Raw genomic sequence first — 21,440 nt, 5'->3', positions numbered from 1 at the left:
CACACCCAGATGAGAGAATTAGGAAATAGGGTTTAATCCATTTGCATCAAATGCTGGACATTCCCAAATGTTTCTAGATGCAGAATACCCAGATACACAGAGGAAGATTTGTGATTAAGGTAACCACAGAAAACTGAAGAATTATTAGTATATGGTATACAATACATGGTATTATTGCAAATTATATTTTCCTCATGGATTAATATAATTGATTAAAACAGCATTTTCATTTCACTAAAAGACGTTTAGTCAATAAATATGATGAATTACAGGTGCCATATTAAACTAGACATGCCTTTCCATCTTACAATGAAATAAAAGAAAGAATTTAATAATAGCAGGAGTTTTGCAGCAATGTGGCTGTCCTGATCTTGCCGAGTGGTTGATGTCCTCACACTCTAAATGTCCTTTCTTGTATTGGTGTTGAATTATTTGTACTGTGAACTGTTTATATTTCGCACAACAAAAAAGAATTACATTTAGATTTACATCCCAACAATTACTAAATACCCTTTTCCAGTAATGAACAGTTCATCTCCGTGTCTTCTGCTTATAAACATCTTCATGTAAATGCATGTATTTCAGTTGCATCTTTTTCGTCTGCGATAAATGACCGCGACCTCTGCAGTGTCCGACATCAAAGCTCTTTTTTTCCCTCGATTCTCCCTCACTGCAGTCGTCTGCATCTCAAACAAAGCGGAAGTCCAGCAGCAGCAGCAGCACACACAAACCCTGCAGTCTTCCAATGTCCTCGATTCATTGGTTGAACCCTAATCCTTGCTCAGCGATTGGCTACTTTTGATGTCAGTCATCGGCGGCCCTCTGACGTAACGGTCGGACACAAGCTGAGCTTCAGTGCAGCTCGTAAACTGTGCGTGTTTAAGGTAAGTTTAATTTATCATCTCGGTGCTCAGTTTATATTTAGTCGAACGTTTTTTTCCCGCTAGGTTATATTTAGATTTCATGTGCATGACGACGGGTAAAGATGAGTCCGCGTGTTAACTTCATTCACATCAATTTTCAGAATTATTTTCGAGTTTTTGTTGTTTGGTAACGTTACAAACTAGGATTGTTGCATTTCGAGTTATCGCTACTAATACGATTCAGATTCTGCTTTATAACCTTATATGTCGGCGTGGCGTGAGTGTGTAACTGTTTTGTCCTTGTTTTTAATTTCCCTTACAAAATTAACCATGGCTTTACTACAGTAAAACAAAAACACGGTTAGTTACTGAAGTAAAACCATGGTAAACCACAAAATAATCATGGTTTTAACATGGTTTTCTAAAACAATAGTTAAAACATGGTTAGTGTAGTAAAACCATGACTTTGCTAATAGTAATCAAAACACACACACATAACATGGTTACTGCACTTTTATCACAATAAAAACGTGGTTAATTTACGTAAGGGTTGTGTTCATGTCGGTACCTCTGGTATATAAGCACATTAGCTTTACTGTAATATACTAAGCAATGTTTGTGGTATATTTGAAGAGTTTGGTTCCAAAACGAGATGACGTCCCTTTAAAAAAATCTGAAATCTCGTTTTTTTTTACTGTGCATTCCAATTAATAATCAAACTGCGTTTGGTTTGTTTTGATTTGAGATTTTATAATAAAAATGCAGCTAATATCACAAAAAAAACAATAAAAACATGATAACATAATAACAAACATGACAAATTTTGACACACTTTGTTACGTTATCTCGTTTTTTAACCAAACTCTTCATTTGCTTAACAACATTGGTTTTACAGCATAAACTCACATCATGTGTCCTCAAAAACTTAAAAGTAAAAAAGGTGTTTAATAATACAAAATGTAAAAGTGAGAGTGAAGTTTAGGGGTGGGGATAGAAGAAATAATTAGCCTAGCATAAAAAAACAACGTCTCTGGAAAGTCCCAAATGTTGTGTTTTCATGTTTTATGGGGACATCCCATAGACGTAATGACTTTAAAACTGTACAAACTGTATCCCCTAACCCAACTCCTAAGCCTAACCCTCACAGAAAACTTTCAATATTTTTACATTTGAAAATTATTTTCCTCAAGTTGTTTTTCCTCATGGGGACCAAAAAAAATGACCCCACAAGTTGGGATGGGCCAATCAAATAAAGCACTTTTTGCTGAATTGGGTATAGGACTAATGGGACCATTCAGAATCATTATCTTCATTTAAAAACTAAAAGACCATGATTAAAATTTTTCCAGAATCGCTCTAGTCATAACCAGGGTTTGAAATGAACACACGACCAATTGGGGTAAAACTGCTGTGATGGGTAACATTGTCAAATCACTAATCAATTTGGAAGGTTACTTTTAAAAAAAAGTTTATAAAAAGGATGTGACATAGTTAGTTTTTGTTAAGTTGTTAATGCTCAATATTTATTTTAATTTTGTTTTCAGCATGTCCAAGATCTTGGCACAACAGTTGCTTCATGAATTATATGAGAATGGTACGTTCATCTCGTTTGCTGTTTTAATGTTTGCAGCATATCAAATCTGTGCTGGAGGGTTTTTGTAATAATATTGAGAAATTGGTTGTCATTTGTGTTTTTAGCAGGATATTGAAGACACTAGCTTTGATGAGGAAGACTATGGACTTTACTCTAATGAAAGCTCTGAAGAATTCACCGATGACTTTATCTTAGGCTATGAACAAACAAATGATGATAGTGTTTCCTCTGACACCCAACATCCACGGGATTGTAAGATCACGCCAGCTGTTTCAGTGTCTTCTATGAAGCCTGTGTCAAAGCCTACATACGGTTCAACCATTGACAAATCCAGATCCGCTCAAGACCTCAAACGTGACTATGTACCTATAACTGATGATGATGATGATAGCTCAGACAATACTGAGATGCTTCACAGTTTAAAAAAAACGCGTGCAGAGTCTTCTGACATTGACATTGTACCAAACCCCAAAGACACTTTCTCCACCAAAAAGAATTACTGTTATGTGTGCAAGAAACCTCAGTCTAAAATCGCCCGTCACCTTAAAAAGCATCAAAGCAGCGAGCCAGAAATTGCTGCCGCATATCTGCTCCCTAAACACTCCAAAGACAGAAAGCGTTTACTCGAGAAGCTCAGAAACAAAGGCAACTATGAACATAATCAAGAGGTTATAGCGAATAAGAGCGGACCGCTGAAGGTTAGGAGAAGACCAGTAAGATCAGAGATCAAGCTGAGTGCCAAGACATACGTGCACTGTATATACTGTAAAGGCCTGTTTGTTCGCAAAGATCTGTGGCGTCACACGAGAAGATGCCCTTCAAAATCCTTCCCCGAGTCGAAAGTGACCGGTAAGGCCAAAGTCTTAGTTTTGGCCGATATCACCGAGTCAACTTTCTCTCAAGCAATTTCTCCTGAGGTGTGGAAGATCTTGGCCAAAATGAAGAACGATGACGTTTCATCTGTAGCCCGAAATGATTTCCTCATACTGCAATTGAGTCAGTGTCTTCACAACAAACACGGAAGCGATCCAGCAAAATCTGAATCCATCGGACAGCAGGCTCGAGAAATGGGCAGACTTTTGTTAAACATGAGAAGAAAATTCTCCATATTTAATTTTGAAGAAGCCGTGAGACCAAGCAATTTTTTGAAAGTCGTCGAGGCCGTAAAGGAGGTTGCCAGTGGTTACGATGAAGAGAGCCACTCGGGTAAGACCCCACGTCTCGCACCGAAGCTAGGACATTTGCTTATCAAAATCGCCGACATCATTATATGCAGGGCCATCGCGACGGAGGACAACGCTTTGAGAAAAGCGACCGAGCGGTTTAAAAGACTTTGTTCCAATGAATGGGCAGAACAGATCTGCCGTGCTCCTCGTGCTGTTTTGAGCAAGTCAAAGTTTAACAAACCATCTACAACATCATTTACACGTGATGTACAACTTCTCCACCAGTACCTAGAGAGGAGATCAGCCGATGCTTTTGAAAACCTGAAAAACCTCCAGTCCTCGCAGACGTACGCAGACCTCGCCAAAGTGACGCTTGCTCGAGTCGTAATCTTTAACAGTCATCGAGCGGGAGACGTCTCCAAAATGACACTCGAGTGTTTCAAGAAAAGACTTCATGAGGACATCGCTGTCTCGGGTCTCTCGATGTTTGAGCAAAACATTTCCAAGCGTTTCAGCCGAGTGGAAATAACGGGCAAGAAAGGAAGAAAAGTTGCCGCTTTTTTAAACCCTGAACTTGTCAATGCAATCGAGCTGATCGTGGATAAGAGACATGCATGTGAAGTGGATGAGAACAATCCCTTTGTGTTTGGAAGACCGATATCCTCGTCCTTCAGTGTCTTCAGGGGACAGGACTGCCTCGGGATTTTTGCAAGTCAGTGTGGTGCCCAGAGCCCTAAATATCTGGGGTGTCCGCAGCTCCGTAAGCAGGTGGCAACGATCTCAATGATTCTTAATCTTAGGGATAATGAGCTGTATCAACTTGCCAATATTCTGGGCCTTGACATTCAGGTCCATAGAGAGTTTTTTTGGTTGCCAGATGCAACTGTTGAACTTGCAAAACTCTCAAAGCTGCTTCTAGCAATGAAGGAAGGAACTTTTGCAACTTTTCAAGGGAAATCTCTTGAGGAAATTCAAATCGAAGGCATGTACATCATTTCATTAATATTGAAGTTAGAATAACCCTAATTTTAAAATATTGGTTTAAAGAACTACATAGGAAACCATACATTCAACAAAAACACTCAAGCAGTGTCCGGCAGAACTGGCACAAATGGCCACCCTATCTTTATCATACAATTACACCGAAAGTGTTAGCAGTGCAAACGTTACCCCATAGGCGGGGTTTATTGTAACAGATGGTTATTGTAACAGATGGTTTGTTGTAACACCTCCTAGAAAATTTAGTTATCAACAGGTTACGAACCAGCAATCAGTTTCTTGGAGTTGCTGACACGTTTCAAAATGGAGAAGATGAAGAAATTTACTTAATATCTTAACAATTATCTTAACCAAAACACATCAAAACTTTTCACAAATTCACAGGAGATCTTTTGACAGTAAGAGAAAAAGATGAAACGCACAGATTGCTTGGCCCTGTAGAAATATTTAAAGTAGCGGTCTTACGATTAACCTTGTGTTAATTTGTGTACGACTTACCCATACTCTGGACTGTGCTTTGTGCTGAATAATCAGTCATGACTTATGCACAGCCTCGACTCGAGTACCTTATAGCTTTTATTAAACTCTTACTACACCAGGACGGCAGTTAAGAACCACTGGACTACACAATACAAATATTAAAGCAAAAAAATCTGCATCAAAACAACTTTCATGAAGTAAAATCACTAAAAGTCTGGATAAAATAGTTCCTGGTCGACTGTGAACGGTAACTGAATGTTTGACATGTGTCTGCAGTAATACACCAAATCATTGAGTACATCCGCGCTCATAGATGTGTTTGATTATAAATAAACCACAACTTTTGACTCAAGGACTGAAACTTAATGTTAATTAAGTTAATCTTAACATCTGTTTTACAATGTACAGATAGCCAATGAAGTTGTGATTCTGATGAAACACACAGTAGAGCTGTCATAGGTAGTACTAGAGAAACCACTGAAGAAAACTTTTAAAATCTCACTCATAGAAAAGACAAATATTGTTAACCTTACCTAACCTGTCTTTACATAAAGCTACTACAAGAACTATATGTGTATGCTGACTCTGTGCATGTGTGTGTCAAATATATTTTTCTACAGGTGAAATTGATGTGGAATTAGGTGAGGAAGAGACAAGTGATGATAATGATGAAGAAGAAGAAGAGTCAGATCCTGTCATTGGATTAAGGGGTATGTAGAGTATGTGTTTACTTCAACTTTCTGCAGTAGAGTAGACCCGCTTTTAAAGATGCTTTTTGACTGTCAGTATAATTTATATAACTCTGATTTATTCAATCCACATTGTTTTCATGCTGTTCTGCTCCGTGTAAAGATGGATATAGACATAATACACAATTATAGATATAAAAAGCCCATGACACATTATTAAACGTACAATTTGTAAGATATTTGCAGTAAAACATCCCAAAAATCACTAGTCCAGTGTTATATATTTTGTCCAGTTAATTACTAACAATATCTCTAATGTTTTTTAAATACTTGTAAATTATGAGAAAGTTGCCATTCTGAACAGTGAGACGGGGCAGTGCAGTCGCCTGTCAATGACGTTAATATCCATGTTACCCTTTTTACTGATGTAAAAACCACATGAAAACAGTGTCGTGGACAGTTGTGAAAGTAATAGCGTCTGTCGGGTTTCTCGCTTGTTAATGATAAATTTGTTAATCTGAACACTTAATTCTGTGCTGTGTTATCACACCATCGATTTGGACTAATACTGTAACATCTATGACTAACAATTGCGTTTTGAGCGCAAGGGTTTTTAAAAATGTTCAGTTTCAGTGACCTGATACTGCGTTTAAGTAAAAAGTCATGAACTGCGTACAAAGGCCTTAAGATGGTCAAAACAATGTTGGGAGAGGAGGTGTAGAACGGGAGTTCCAAACCTTTTTTGTGCCAGGGACCAGCATATTCATGAAAAAAATTCCAAGGACCAGTTGTCAATTTGAATGCCTCAAATTTAAGATGCATCGTTTTTGAAACATATCACTGTGTAAAAACAGTAACAGCCTATCATTTAATTGCATATAATGATCTAGGTGGCAACAAAGGCTACTTGTATGAATATTCCAATCTGTTTAAACTTTCAGACCGGTTCGCAAAATATTTCCCTTCTCTCCCATACAATTAGGTCTACTTCAAAAGCAACTAATCAGCACTCAGTCACTAGCAGGTGGCAGTAATGGCAAATTGTATGTAAATACCAGTCCATTTTACCTGTCAAATCTCTCCAGAACCACTAAAGACAATCACTTCAACACCAACTTAGTGTTTTCACTTACCAACAGGTGACAACAATAACTAGGAAAATAAGAGCCAGTTTCAACAGTCAGACGGTTTTAGAAAACAATATCAAACACACAGTAATTTCTGTTCAGCCTAATCACTAATCAGCCAATCATTTTTAAAAGTATAAAATTAGAGATTAAGCTTTAACCTTTAAAAAAATACCAGACCCAACCAATAAGAACAAAACTATTTTAATGTGAAAAAAACCATACGCATTCAAAACATCGCAGAGCGTGCCGGAGTCATGTTTGGGACTATTTTACACCATCATGACTATAAGTTTGCGTGTTCATTCGCAGCTTTTGGTTTTGTTCAAATGTAAGTTATAATATTGTGTTTATTTTGTGGAGGCCTATCTGTATATCTAATTTATCTAGGATGCATTAGGTTAAAAATGAATGCAGAAAGTGTAACCTGGTGATCCTCAGCTTCAGCGCGCGCAGCTCAAATGGCACAAGACTAATAATGACTATATTACATAACATTATAAAGAGAACATTTCTGATTATTTCCACTAATGTTCGTTTGGGAGCTTGTGTGAAGTCTGAGACCCGTTGTGTTTGTCTGTTGATCAGTGTCAGATGTGTCTCAGCAGATTAAACCCTCACACAGAGTTACATGACTTAATGTCTGCATGTTCTTGCTCAAAAAATGACAGTGGCTGTATCATTTCTAGTGTAAAGAAATGGACATATATTAAATATTAATATGGATTTAAACATTGTTTGACTAAAAATAATAGGGATGCTCCGATCGATCGGCCGATAATGCTTGCTATGTTTCTCAATGAATTACGGTGAAATGCCACTACATCCAAAAGCCAGGGGGCGCTCTCGTGCAGAAACTCAAAATGCGCTGTAGATGAAGAACAATACACACGCAGCTGTGATGACACGCAGCTCCGTGAAATGGCTGAAGGGTATATTTATATTGCTGTTCTTCAAATCTTTTCAGGTATTTTCATGATAATAAAGAATATGTTTAATAATTATGTTTGACGATAAACGGCTCAAACTAACAGTGATTTTAGATCTATAAGGACTTACTGACCTAAAGCCGTAGTACATGAAATAGCTGTAATAAGATCGGCTGTCCGATTCAGAAATGTGATCGGCCACGTATTATTAGTGGAGATCGGGACATCCCTAAAAAATAAGCGTTTCTCTCCGTCTGAAGTGAAAGTGAAAGTGAAGAAAGCGGTTTCTTAAAAAGTGTAAAAATCTCGTCTCGTTCTCGTGAACCCAATCTCGTGTTTCGTCTCGTCTCGTGGATTAAGTGTCTTGTCACACCCCTATCATCTAGGTCAGGATACGTTTCTTTGCGTTAAATTAAGGGCAAGCAATGCTCCAGTTTACTGGTATCTATTTTAGTGCTGCAACGACGCGTCGACGTCATCGATTACGTCGACTATGAAAATACGTCGACATGCGTAAAATGCGTCGACGCGTCGCTGTTTACATTCATTTCGCGTAATGGCGGCTTCTGCTCCTGGCAGTGTTATCCATACATTGATTTGTTTGTGTGCGCCACAAAATCAACAATGGCCGCAACATTTAACGTTACATTTTTATTTTCATTTAAAACGGCTTCATTTATTGTTGTGCGCTCTCGGTGGTGCCTCTCTTGTGCACGCGCGCTCTCTCTCTTTCTCTGCGTGAAGCCCCTAGACAGCGCCTCTCATACATGACACTGAATGAAAGAATTAAAAGTTGGCTGTGTTTTGTACTTGCATTTTCACGTAAACGTCAGATGTTACTGGCAGAGAAGACGACTGATTCGAGTTTATCATGAAAGATTAGCAGTGTTTTCCCACACAAACAGGTTATGTGCTTGTGCGCGAGCTCTCTCTCCTATGCCCGCGCATGCCTTCTGTAGTAACTCTGTGTAATGGCAATTGTTTAATTTGCGCCGAATTGTGAGTTGTCATGCCACCGGGTTGAAGGTTGCTGCTGCCAGCACTTATTCAGCCCCACTCGCGTAATTTGCCGGTAGCGCAAGACGCACGGGTTGCTTTTCAAAGCGCTCGCCTGTGAACACGAGTTTAGATTCAGATGCGTCTGTATTTGAGGGCGTTTGCCGCGCGTCTAGATGCGCGACCTGATACGAACGGCCACATAAATGAAAATGAGACAAATCGTAATTTTTAAAAATCTAAGTCATAGATGCAATAATGAATGATCTATGAATAGTTATATTATTCATCGTCTTTTGATAACAAAAACTTATTTGATGCAAAACTCATCAGTTTATTTAAAGCGTTTCATATGAATATAATGTTTTCTTAAGTAAAACAAGTCCATTCAATATTTGTTCTTTTATGACACAAGGTATTTGGCAATGTACATGATCCAAGTAATAAAAATTAAGATAAGGATTCTTTATTTTTCCTCCTGTTCCTCTGCATACTTGATAAATCTTGCTTGTGTATTGTATATCAGGAGTTTCTAAACTTTTTCAACCCAATAGGTAATCTCAAGACCCACCATTTTTTAAACATAGAAATATAGGGGAAAACACAAACACATTTGTTCCCTTTTAGTAGCTTTTGAATATGTTTAATTGAATAATATAAAAATACCTTATCTTAGGGCTGCAAGATTAGAGCAAAAATCATAATTGTTTACTGTATTTGCATTGATTCGAAAATTATCTATTTAAAAAAATACAATGAATTGCAAGGATGCAGAAAACAGTTCACTATTGCACACTTATGTATAGGCTACTGAGCATTTAACTGTATTATTTTAATATAGTCAGTCATGAACTAAAGTGGGCTGGTCTAAGTCATGAAACTCCAGGGCTGAAAATGAGTCCCACTCCGGCCCTGGGTGGTTTCCATTAGCTTAAGCCAGGACTAGACCTTAGTTTAATTAGGAAATATAATTAGTTTAAACAAACATGCCTTACTAAAAACATTACTTGTGTGCATTTTGAGGCCAAACTAAGGGCACTGATGTATTTTAAGATATGTCAGTGCAAGATGTTTTCAGTTTGGACAGCTCTTATATTTTTTTTAGTCTAGGACTAGTCTAATCCCTGTCTGGAAACTGCCCCTATATATCTGACAACAGAACAGATAATATGTGAAAATAGCATTCAGTTGTGTTAAAATACAATAAAACAAACAATAACTGTCAGATCAGACAGAGAGTAGAAAACAGATTATCCAACAGATTAAATAGCTAATCAAAAAAAGAACACTGTATTAATAATAAAAAATAGTCGTTAGACTAGTCGACTAATCGGAAAAATAATCGCTAGATTAGTCGACAGAAGAAATAGTCGTTAGTTGCAGCTCTAATCTATTTAACGCACGCACCTCAAACAACATTGCACAGCTAATAATAATGATGAAAAACACTTTTATTACTATATTGTTGTGGATTTATTGGTATTTGTTATTTTCAGCACGTTGTTCCAAGAAGAGCTTGTCCACAACAGTAAAAATAATATTTTTAAATTAATTAAATATAAAAAGTAGCCTATTATTGTTTGAAAAATCTGCATTTGCTGAAATTACTATTTTGCCAAATTGAAAATTAAATAGAAAATATACTTTGGGGACAGGCGTTAAATATGAATATGTAATGTGCATTTACCTTGGACTCAGAGTGGGTTGCGCACCCATACTTTGCCATTCATTGGGTCTTTTTCAGATGGAAAATAATGCTCAAACTCATCAGACAGTGATGTTAGGTGCATGGCAATGTATCAACTAATGAAATTAGCTATTTGAAGTTTGCTGAGGCCAGCTCATCTCTTCACATACTTCTCTGTTACTTCAGGTGCACCGCGCATTTTTTGCAGTCCGTTCAGATACGACGCGTTGCTAAGCACATTTTTATTGATTTATTGTTTTAAATTTTGGATGAAATAACATTACATGCCATAGCATTTAAAAAAGACCATTATTATTATTATTATAAAAATATAATTCTGGGAATATTCAGGGAATATTTCAAGGCCCGGTCCTAACGGGTCCATGGACCGGTCCGGGGACCGGGGGTTGGGAATCACTGGTGTAGAAGATTTAATTTGATTTTTGTTTTGTAGGGAAAAGAAAAATGCCCCCGGATGAGGCTGAAAGCTCCACAGGTTTGTGTTTATGTTCTGTTTGTATGTGTTTTTATGTGTGGAAATGAGACCCTTTTCATGCTGATCAGCATACAGAAGCAAACACGTCTCTGGTCCCCTACCTGTTGAGATTTCAGACGGTCAGATTGGTTGTGTTTTTTCTCTCAGAATAATAAAGAGAAATGAGATGAAGCTGAGACGTCTGTGTATAAAGACGGAGCTGTAAGCACAGAGAGTGGTGGAGTCTTGTGTTTAAGTTTTTTGTTTTCTGCATAGCTGAACTCTTGGTAAATCCATTAGTTTACTGATAAATGAATGATAATCTTAGCAATAATCTTATGCAGTGATGAAATTATTTTGTTATATTTTGTAAAAGAAAGACATTGTGGCAGCATTTACTTAATATGACAGTGTGATTATTAAACTTGCTTTTATATATATATTTATTTAAAAATACCTAATATTATTTTAACTTTACAATCCAATGACCTGCTTTCTCTTAAATTGTATTATGAAGACATAATTTACTCATAAAAGACAGTAAATATACCGTAGATTAAAACAGTGCTTCTTTCCTCTCTCCAAATGCATTTGCTTCTAGCTGACAACAAGAACAGGCGTTTTCATCAAGAAACTCTTAATAATAGTTATTGCAAGAAAATGTTTATAAAGTAAATTTGATCTTTTTTGTATTTGTAGAGGCTAAATCAAGGAGAATCGTAAAAAGGCCATGGAGCGCAAATGAAGTGAATGCCGTCATGAAGCATTTTCATAGCCATATTTCCAAGGGAGCCCTCGCAACAAAGGCCGAGTGCGAACATTGTAAGCGTGCAGAGGACCCTTTTCTAAGAGAACGAACCGTACAAAACATAAGAGATTTTGTACGGAACCGAGGATTAATGTTGAAAAGGCAAAGTTCATGGCAAGATCAGTGTCTTCTTCCATTTGATCTGGGCCAAATTTAAGTTTTTTTGTTGTTGTTGTTGTTGCCCCTCTGAATCCGCAAGCTGGTTCAGGAATGTTTATGCTGTTACATATTGACGCTTTCAATTACTTTGTTAAAGCATTGCTTTTATACCTATTTACAAAATAAATTTGTTTTTGAAGTAGATTTCAGAAGTTTGGTGTTTTTCCACTGTTACTGTGATGGGAAAAAAATAATATTTCAGTCAAAATCACATACCCTATAGACCAGGGGTGGGCATACCACGTTATGGAGGTACAGAGGGTCCTACAGAGTTTAGCTACAATCAAAACAGATCATCAAAGATAAAGATAGTTAGGGAGATCCCAACCTTGGGTGATCTACCATTGGGAAGCTGATACCACGAGCGAATCAATAATTATCAGTGACATCAGTGGCGGACGTTCAGAGTATTACAACAGTCCATTACTGTTTACGTTTTCATTTCAACACTTTAAAACAATACATAAATAGTCAATAAATATGTATGTGTGCAGCACTATTGAAGTAAAATAGAAAGGCACAGTTTATCGATAAAAGAGTCAAGGATGTTTGTAGATTTAACAATCGCACCACTGTAGGAACAAAAGTTGCTTTTCTCTTTTGTGTTCTGCACACTGGGCAATTAAGATTTCTTCCTGAGGGGAGTCACGCAAAAAAAAAAAACGGTTTATTATTTTACAATTTATTGCCACTATTTAACATGAACCCTAAAACTGGTCAAAAGTAGCACAGGTTTATGTGAATCAATAGCCAATATTACATTGTTTGGGTCAAAATTCGAAATATTTTTGATGAAAAAAATCCTACTGTAAATATACCGAAATGTTTTTAATGATTATGTGTTGCTAAGGACTTCATTTGGGAAACTTTAAAGTCGATATTCTCAATATTTTGTTAGATTCTGGATTTTCCAGAAATTGTTGCATCTTGGTCAAATATTGTCCTATCCTAACCAGTCCTACCCAATACATTAATTGAAAGATGATTTATTCAGCTGATGTATACATTTACATTTCAAACATTTTGCCTTATGTGACTGGTTTTGTGTTTCAGGGTTTTTATATGACTATCATATTCTTTAAAATTCAAGTCCTTTTTCAATTGGAGAAACCTAAAAGCCTGTGAAAAAAATAAAGTAATTTTGATGGTGAATGCAGTAACTGAGTCGTGACATTCCCTACTCTGCCTTCTCCTATAAAATCTCATTTTAATCACAGTAAAACCTAAATACATTTTTCCAACAAAAGTATTGTTTAGTATAAAACGTGGAAGATTAACATTGATTCATTTCCTCACAAAAGGGTTTTTTAAGCTTACTGAAGCCTCTCCTCTATTGACTTCCATTCAAAGAAAGCTTCTGGTCTCCTTCCCAGCGTACTGCATCATTACTCGTTTTCATCTTCACCTTGCAGGCTTCCCTAAACTGACTTTGATACAAGGTTACTTGAAAATGACATTTGGCTGTGTTTAATTAGGGTTAGGGTTTAAACTCTGTAGGACAGTTGCTCTCAAGGACTATAGGGTTACTGCCCAGCCCTGCTTTAGATGAATGCATACAGACCATGAATTATGTCCATTTATACTATATGCTTTATTCTGATTGGCTGAGAAATGTTTCATGGGTGTCTTAAAATAACCACCAGAGCAACGTGGTAAACGTGATATAAGAGGAATAATTGACTCCGGTCCTTTGAATTATTTGAAAATAATGCACACCCACTGTGTAACGACACTTCACTCCGCATATTTTTTAATAATTCAACAGCCTGTCATCAGTTATTCCTTGCGTATATACCAGTTGTCTTCATATTGTCAGCGATGTTCATTACGATAGCTTTCATCTCATCACAGCAGGAATTTTTCGTTTCAAAATGCACTAAAACCAGCAACTTGAGAAATGTGTTTAAGCAATTGTTTAAATGAAACCCTTCAGATCCAAGCACACCGTAGCATTAAGTTATTCAAAGACTTAATCATTTCTATTCAATACACAGAGATGTTGCGATCTCAGTTCGTGTGTTGTCAGGTTTACTGACTGTTGTAGCACACTTGATCATTACAAAATTATTTGGAAATCAATATAGTTTCCTCTCGCCATAAACACAGAAGTTGACATGGCATTTAAAGGAAAAGTATTCTCATATGCACATTTGGAATGGACACTTTAAATAAAAAGAATAACAATATTATAATGTGTCATCGAACTAGAGTAGAAATTATATTTCTAGATTAAAGTATGCGTGATGGCACGAGGCAAGATGAATGTACTAATGTACTATATTCCCTGCTCGCCCCTGTTAAGGACATTATTTTAAACCGGGTCAGAATCGTTGGCATCTGTGATTTCTGCTCTGTTTGGAGTCCTCACGCTTCAGTACGTTGGTTCGTATGAGCCATCTGCTCTCTTATTTCTGTACATTGATCTGCATTGACTTCTGCGGCTCTGAATCTTTAAAAAAGCAAACGCATTTTCAGCACGCTGACCCAACAACGCTGTTGTTTAACACTAACAAATGCAACGGCCTCATTCAGCGCTCGCATGAAATTACAGCTTGTGTTCTGCAGACGACGAAGTGCTCGTGAATAAAAAAGAGGCCGCATGAAAGGCCAGCTATCAACACAACTCTTACATGACAAGACACACAAACGATTCTCTTCAATGTGAAAAACTGCTTTAAATGGCCATAATTATCTGCTATCAACAGACAGACAGCAGCACATCTGAAGGGACGAGAGAGAGAGATAGAGATTTAGGATGTATTTCATGTATGTGTTCTGTAATAAGAAACATTTCATTATGGTACTTACATCTGATAATAAAATCTGTCTCAGGTGATCAGATCACAAACTTCAGGCATTAAGGCTTTATTTTTCTTCATCAGAACTGATCATGTGGATAAGAAAGAGATCTGTATATTTGTATCTGTAATGGTTCATAAGCATCACTGCGTCAGTCTGAAGTGTTTGTTTGTCACTGTACAGACTGAAGTGTGTTTGTGTCACAGACTGCAGATGAAAGGAAATGAGCTCCAACACACAAACACTCATCAGATCTTTTGAGTTTGACCTTGAGTTTTTTTGGCTGATAAATTCTCCATCTGTCATGCATCCATTTCATTATGAGAGCTGTTTGCTGAAAGACTCATCATTATATCTTCCTGTACCCCGACTACCACTTTTCTGTTTCGCAAAAGATTTGAACCAAACAATCATAATTATTAGCTCCACTTACACTGTAAACTATACTTTGATATGGTACTGAAATTATTGTTCTATGATATTTTGTGGTACTTCAAATACACCTCACTACTATACTGTTAATCTCTCTTTCTTTCTCTCTCTCTCTCTCTCTCTCTGTCTCAGTATTTTCTTTTATCTCTCCATATGTTATGTTTTAGTGAAGGCTTTGCCAGACTTCACCAGCTCAGATTCTGTCACCTGTCCTGATTAAACACCCATAATAAACCACACACATACAGTTTGACAAACAGCCGATGACACACACTGCTTTATCTCTCTCTCACAGTTACAGCGAGCGAGAGAGAGGGAGACCCTTTTTTTTACTTAAGTCACCTTTTAATCTACCTTACCAGGTCAAAAAAAGTTAAAAGACATTACAGTACATAAACATAAATGAAAAACTCCAACTCTCCAGAGTCATCTACTACAACCAACACTTCTTTAACACCCCATCTTCAATTAAAGAAGAACAAATGATCAATATGCTTATAATATGTCAATTCAATAGCAATTTCTGATTCCACCAAGGACCTAACTAAGGAAACTACACAGATATCTTTTCCTGCATTTTTATGGGTTTTCAGAATTGCTAATTTAACGTGACCAATTACGAAATTAGCAAGAACACATTTCTCTTGTATAGATTTGTTATAAAGACATTGCAGTATAAATAAGCTCATGGTATATGAACATTTTTGTTGTTATTTCTCCTTATAATACAAAAAGAGGTACCAGTCTGGGGCAGTCACAAAACTGTATCTAAAGCATTGCAAAATGGACAATTGGGTGTAATATTCACATTCACCTTTGCAAAAAACTTATTCGAAGCAATAATGCAGTGAATTAACCTCCACTGAAGATCTCCACATCTCTTAAAGATACAAAAGTCTCCAAGATGGGGAAATTTCTACAGATAGCAAAAAGTGAGATCTCCATTTGTATCAATTTTAGCTTTCAGTTGATTTAAGAAAAGGGTCTTAACACTAGGGGTGTGACGGATCACATTACGGTTTTTAGGCACAGATCGGATCATTTTTCAGATCAGCAAAAAAAAAGGTGTGGTAAAAATCTAATACCAAATAAAGAAATTGCAAACATTTGTAAAAAAAGAACAAAGTTGCACATTAAGTAAGGTCTAAAATAAGCAAATCGTATCAAATTAATAATAACACTGTCTTTATTATATAAATTAAATAAAATAATTCTTTTTTTTAGAGCTACAGAAGTGATTTTCTCTTTGTCTTGGGTTGTTTGATTAACATTAATGACACAGACATTACATTGTTGTTAATGCTCTATTCGCCAAATGTATTTTAATTGACTACGGTTGGAGACACAGTAGCGCAACTCTCTCTAAAGTTTATACATCAAGAGTTCTGATCTTTGAATGGCATAGGGATGATCACGTCTGACTGAAGCTGGACCGGACACATTCAGCAGCAGGTGTGTTTGTGCATACAGAAAACTGCACACTATCGCATTTTTGCGGTTCAATTGTTTAAAATCACTTAAGTGTTAACATTTGCAAGCCTTTGAAACATGTGCAAATGATAAACTTTTCCTATTTAAATGTGCGTATTAATCCGCAAATCGCATGCGAGCCGAACCTCATGGGGATTCGTACAGATCATGGATCAACTGCGATCCGTCACAGCACTACTTAACACATACAGTCAAGCTCAAAATGATTCATACCCTTTGTAAATATGACCAAAGAAGGCTGTGAAAATAAATCTGCATCGTTAATACTTTTGATCTTTAATTAAAAAAATCTGCAAAAATCCAAACTTTCATTGGAGAATAATAATTTTAAAATGGGGGAAATCTCATTATGAGAGAAATATTTTTCTCTAATACACACTGCTCACAATGAATCATACCCTTTTATTCAATTCTTTTTGCAACCTCTTTTTCCCAGGAGAACAGCTCTGAGTCTTCACCTATAATGCCTGATGAGTTTGGAGAACACCTGACAAGAGATCAGGGATCATTCCTTCATACAGAATTTCTCCAGATCCTTCAGATTCCAGCTCCATGTTGGTGCTTCTTCTCTTCAGTTCATCTCACTCATTTTCTTTAGGGTTCAGGTCAGGGGACTGGGATTGTCATGGCAGAAGCTTCGTTTTGTGCTCATTGACTCATTTTTGTGTTAGTTTTGATGTTTGTTTTGGATCATTGCCCTGAAGGAAGATCAAACCATGGCCTATGGTCAGGTTTTGATTTTTTTATCTGTTGGTATTTCATAGAATCCATGATTCCATGTATCTGATCAAGATGTCCAGGACCTCCAGCAGAAGAATTAGCCCAGAAGAATTGCTGCTTAAAAAGCAATTTTTTTGCTTCATCTGACCATAGAACATTATAAAAGTAACTGACACTACTTGAACTTCAAACGGGATGGGTTCTACGTCAGATGAAACAAAAAATGGCTTTTTAGCAGCAAACACTGGACATTAGGCATCCAAGGTTACCCTTTTTTGGGATCAGCATTAGTGAAGCTCTACGGCAACTCAGTGGTAAAGTTCCTTTGTAAATGCATTCCACGAGGATGTAACCCTGTATAATTTTATTAATTAATTATTAAGAGAAAATAGTTTATGAGTTTGTTAAAATAATAAACTAACCAGATGAGCAGAAAAGTGAAAGGAAAAATTATAAAATCCAAGATAAATGCATGTCAGTGTGATGATTGACATGTCAGTAACCATCCAATTATGTGAGTGTTCTGTTGAAGTCCCGCCCCACCACGCTAGTTGCTGGATGGGGAACGCCATTTTAGTTCTCTCTGTGTGACCGATGAAACGAGCAGCAGTGTAACTTTGAGTTAAAGTTAAAATCCTCAGAGAAGATTAGACCTTAAAGGTTTTATGGAATATTTTCTTTGGATTTTTGGTAAGTACACATTTAATATGTGTAAACTGTCATAAATGTGTTTAAATGTGTACTTATGTTTAAAACTGAGAGAGAATGAAACCGTGTTTCTTTATCTAAATGAAATACTGATGAGATCTGATGTTTAACATGTTAAAATATGTATATATGAGTTCTAAATGTTTATTTTGTGTTGCTAATGATATTGAAAGAATGGTTTTGTTTGTTTATGTAGCACAATGCTATTTAAACTGTTGACTTTTTATAAAAATATAGCAGTAAATGCTAAACACAATATATGTGATTGCTGTTGAACTAAAACCAGTTAATTTAATGTGTGTTGTGAACTAAATACTGCCTGTTGCATATGCAGGTCAGGTTTTTTGTGCCACGCTGGAACTGTGTTCGATTCAGCGTGACGATTAATGATGGCGAACCTCCAGTGAACTGAGCATTGATTGCGAGAGTTGAGTTCAAACCAACACCTGTGGATTTCGTAGGAAAGTTCTAAGTTCCTGCTAGTTTTTTCAACAGAAGTGAGCTTTGAGTAATTGCAAGGATTTTGTTTTGTTTTGGAGTTGCAGAATCGTTATTCCGCGATTCAACGAACTTTCGATTCACCGAAGCGAATCTTTTGAACCGAATCCTTGATTCGAATCTTTTGAACGGTTTTTTCCATCTGAACTGTTTGAACACACACTTTTCAGAACTGAACTTTCCAGAAACAATCTTTTTGTAACTGATTCAATTAACTGTTTGTTTATTGTTATTTTTCTTGTTTTATTTTGAGTGAAATGTTCAAGTTACAACTGTGAACTTGTGAATGTTACTTGAATGTGAATGTTACTTGATGGAGTGTTCTAGGAAATTCATATAGCCTAGAGGGTGCACCCAACAGAATAACTCTTTATTCACTACTTCAATTGAACTGAATGTCTTTAATTTATGTGTTTTGCATCTGAACAACAGTGTGACATTGTTGACTAAACATTTTATTTAATTTCTCTTTCAACAATTGCCAATTTCTCTAATCATTCATTTAAATACAAATACTTACTTTTATTTAACCAGTGTTGTCTCATTACATCTCCATAGTCGAACCTATTGGCCTATGATAATATTAGTAACAAGTGCAATATTATTTGACACATGTGCTACAAGAACATCTATGCCAAATAGCTTCCAAAAGTGTGAAAAAATTCCACTGAAAGACCGTCTAAACCAGGAGACTTTCCGAGGCTCAATTCCCGAACAGCTTGTGAAGGTTCAGTAAAAATCAAAGGGCTGTCACAGTGTTCAGCACAATACAGATCCTCATAGAAAGAAATAGTAGATGACTGGATCTCTTGTTGGTCAGTTGTCACACGACCATTTGACAATTAAAATTTTACTTTTGTTCTCTTGGTTTCCTTTCCAGGTCAAAAAAGTGGAAGGAGAGTACATTTCATTCACTTGGGAAAATCCAGTCCTCAGCAATTCAATTTCAATTCAATTTTATTTATATATGGCACTTTTCACAATTGTTGATTGTTTCAAAGCAGCTTTACATTAATAGATGTAGGAAAATCATAGAAAAATGAGCTTAGTAGTAATGTAACGTATACAGTAGTAAAGCCAAAGGTGGCGGACTCTCCAGGGGATAAAAAAAACCCTCTTTTAAATATTAAAGTAAGTATATATATATATATATATATATATATATGAAGAGTTTGGTTCCAAAACGCAATAAATCCATTTTGACAAATTTTGGTAAAAACGTGTTTTCTATACCAAGAAAGTGACAAGATGAAAACCACTATTTTCTGTTACAAACTTTCACATAGCATCTTTAGGTTATAAAAACATAAAAAATTCAAATCCATAACTTGATTTTCAAAGATTTATTATAAAAACTGATAATTTTTTCCACAAAATGCAATAAATCCATAACAAGTTTTTATTCAAAATGCTATAAATCTATTGAATCAATAGCCTATATAAATGTGCATTCATCTTTGCCATGTTATATTCATTTAGTTGACTAGTTGTACACACTAATTAAAAATATAAACATTAATGTCATTAATCAAAACACTTACTTTGTCATATTAAGAACACTGTCATTGCTGCGGTTATACTTGACGTCGTGGCTTAACGTTTTTCACAGCGATCAGCTGTAAAATGTTTTGGTCCCGCTCGATTTTCGTTGACTTTGAGTAAAATTATGGAAAGTTTTTCATAAGATCCCCTGGGGTCAATGTGTTATCATGACAGAAACTTGATGCTGTCTGGAGAACAAGCAGCCGAGTGCCTCTCGCGGAAATTATTAGATGTTGATGGCTTACGTTTCTTTCCCGTCACAGAAAACCATCACAGGTTTAGCAATGCTATTAAAGTATTATTTTGTTTTATTTGTTGATCACGAAGTACAAAGTAGATGAGGAAAATTAGGATTCCGTGTACTCAGCGCGCCGCCATGTTTGTTTACATTGCGTGAATGGTCCGCTGTAATATCAGGAATGGATTTATTGCGTTCTGTAAAAAAGGAGGAGTGGCGTTTGTCGCATTTTGGGAACAAAGGGAGAAAAGATGACAGAATATCACGGCGGGTATTGGATTTTGCGTAAAATTAATTATTTACTTTTAACTACTGACCTGATATAATACTGATTTTGGCAGTAACTAATTTTTTTCAAAAATGGCGTTTATTGCGTTTTGGAACCAAACTCTTCATATATATATATACACTATCGGGGTATGTGAATGGGTAAGCGAATGAAACTGGTTCCGCCGGTGGTCATTGGTCAGTCATCGGCTGGGCATCACGTTGAAGGACGGTCAGTAGATCAGTGGTGTTATGACCTTCACAGCTGCAGGAACTGGGTCTGTTTGACTCATTGTCCTCGGGGTCGAGGACGAGACAGGAAGAGAGAAACAGAATCCTATTACCGTACGGGCCGTTCACATGTAATGCAAGTGTCATACAGTATTGTGGTTTAAATCAGCAAGGCAACTTTCCCCCTTTTTTCCAATAATTGTCTAACAAGCAGATTATATGATCCATGGAGTTTACATTGTTAGTATCAAACAAAAAAAAGTGAGATATAGGTGTTAAAAAATCTATCTTTATGTTTTTCCTCATATAGAAACATACAGTCTTGCACCAGGTATATTACTAGATTTGCATTTGAGCCAAGTATACTGTCTGAACTCAGTTAAGACCTCCAAATCAACAAAATCATGACAATTTATTAGACGCAGAATGAGGATGAGGGTTATCATGATTCCCTTCTAACGTTGGGTGTGTTGTGCAATTAAAATCACCACCCATTACAACAACATTATCCTGGGGACATTGTAAAATTGCGTCAGAAAGTT

General features: G+C 36.5%; 1 protein-coding gene across 2 annotated transcripts; it reads left to right on the top strand.

Moving 5' to 3' along the window:
• Window positions 1-812: 812 nt before the first annotated feature.
• Window positions 813-12,116, top strand: LOC135757810 (uncharacterized). Of its 2 annotated transcripts, none has more exons than XM_065272537.1 (6): window positions 813-884; window positions 2,408-2,457; window positions 2,562-4,605; window positions 5,723-5,812; window positions 10,985-11,026; window positions 11,705-12,116. In XM_065272537.1, exons 2-6 carry the CDS (start codon window positions 2,440-2,442, stop codon window positions 11,968-11,970), a joined length of 2,460 nt encoding a protein of 819 aa, XP_065128609.1. In that variant the 5' UTR covers window positions 813-884; window positions 2,408-2,439; the 3' UTR covers window positions 11,971-12,116. The 2 variants fall into 2 exon arrangements, with proteins under 2 accessions (XP_065128609.1, XP_065128610.1); XM_065272538.2 differs by having other exon boundaries at window positions 821-884; window positions 2,565-4,605.
• The last annotated feature ends 9,324 nt before the right edge of the window (window positions 12,117-21,440 follow it).

This window comes from Paramisgurnus dabryanus, chromosome 6 (assembly GCF_030506205.2).
Source record: "Paramisgurnus dabryanus chromosome 6, PD_genome_1.1, whole genome shotgun sequence".
Classification (NCBI taxonomy): Eukaryota; Metazoa; Chordata; class Actinopteri; order Cypriniformes; family Cobitidae; genus Paramisgurnus; species Paramisgurnus dabryanus.
Note: the sequence above shows the minus strand (reverse complement) of the source record. Positions and strands in the feature narration are given on the sequence as shown.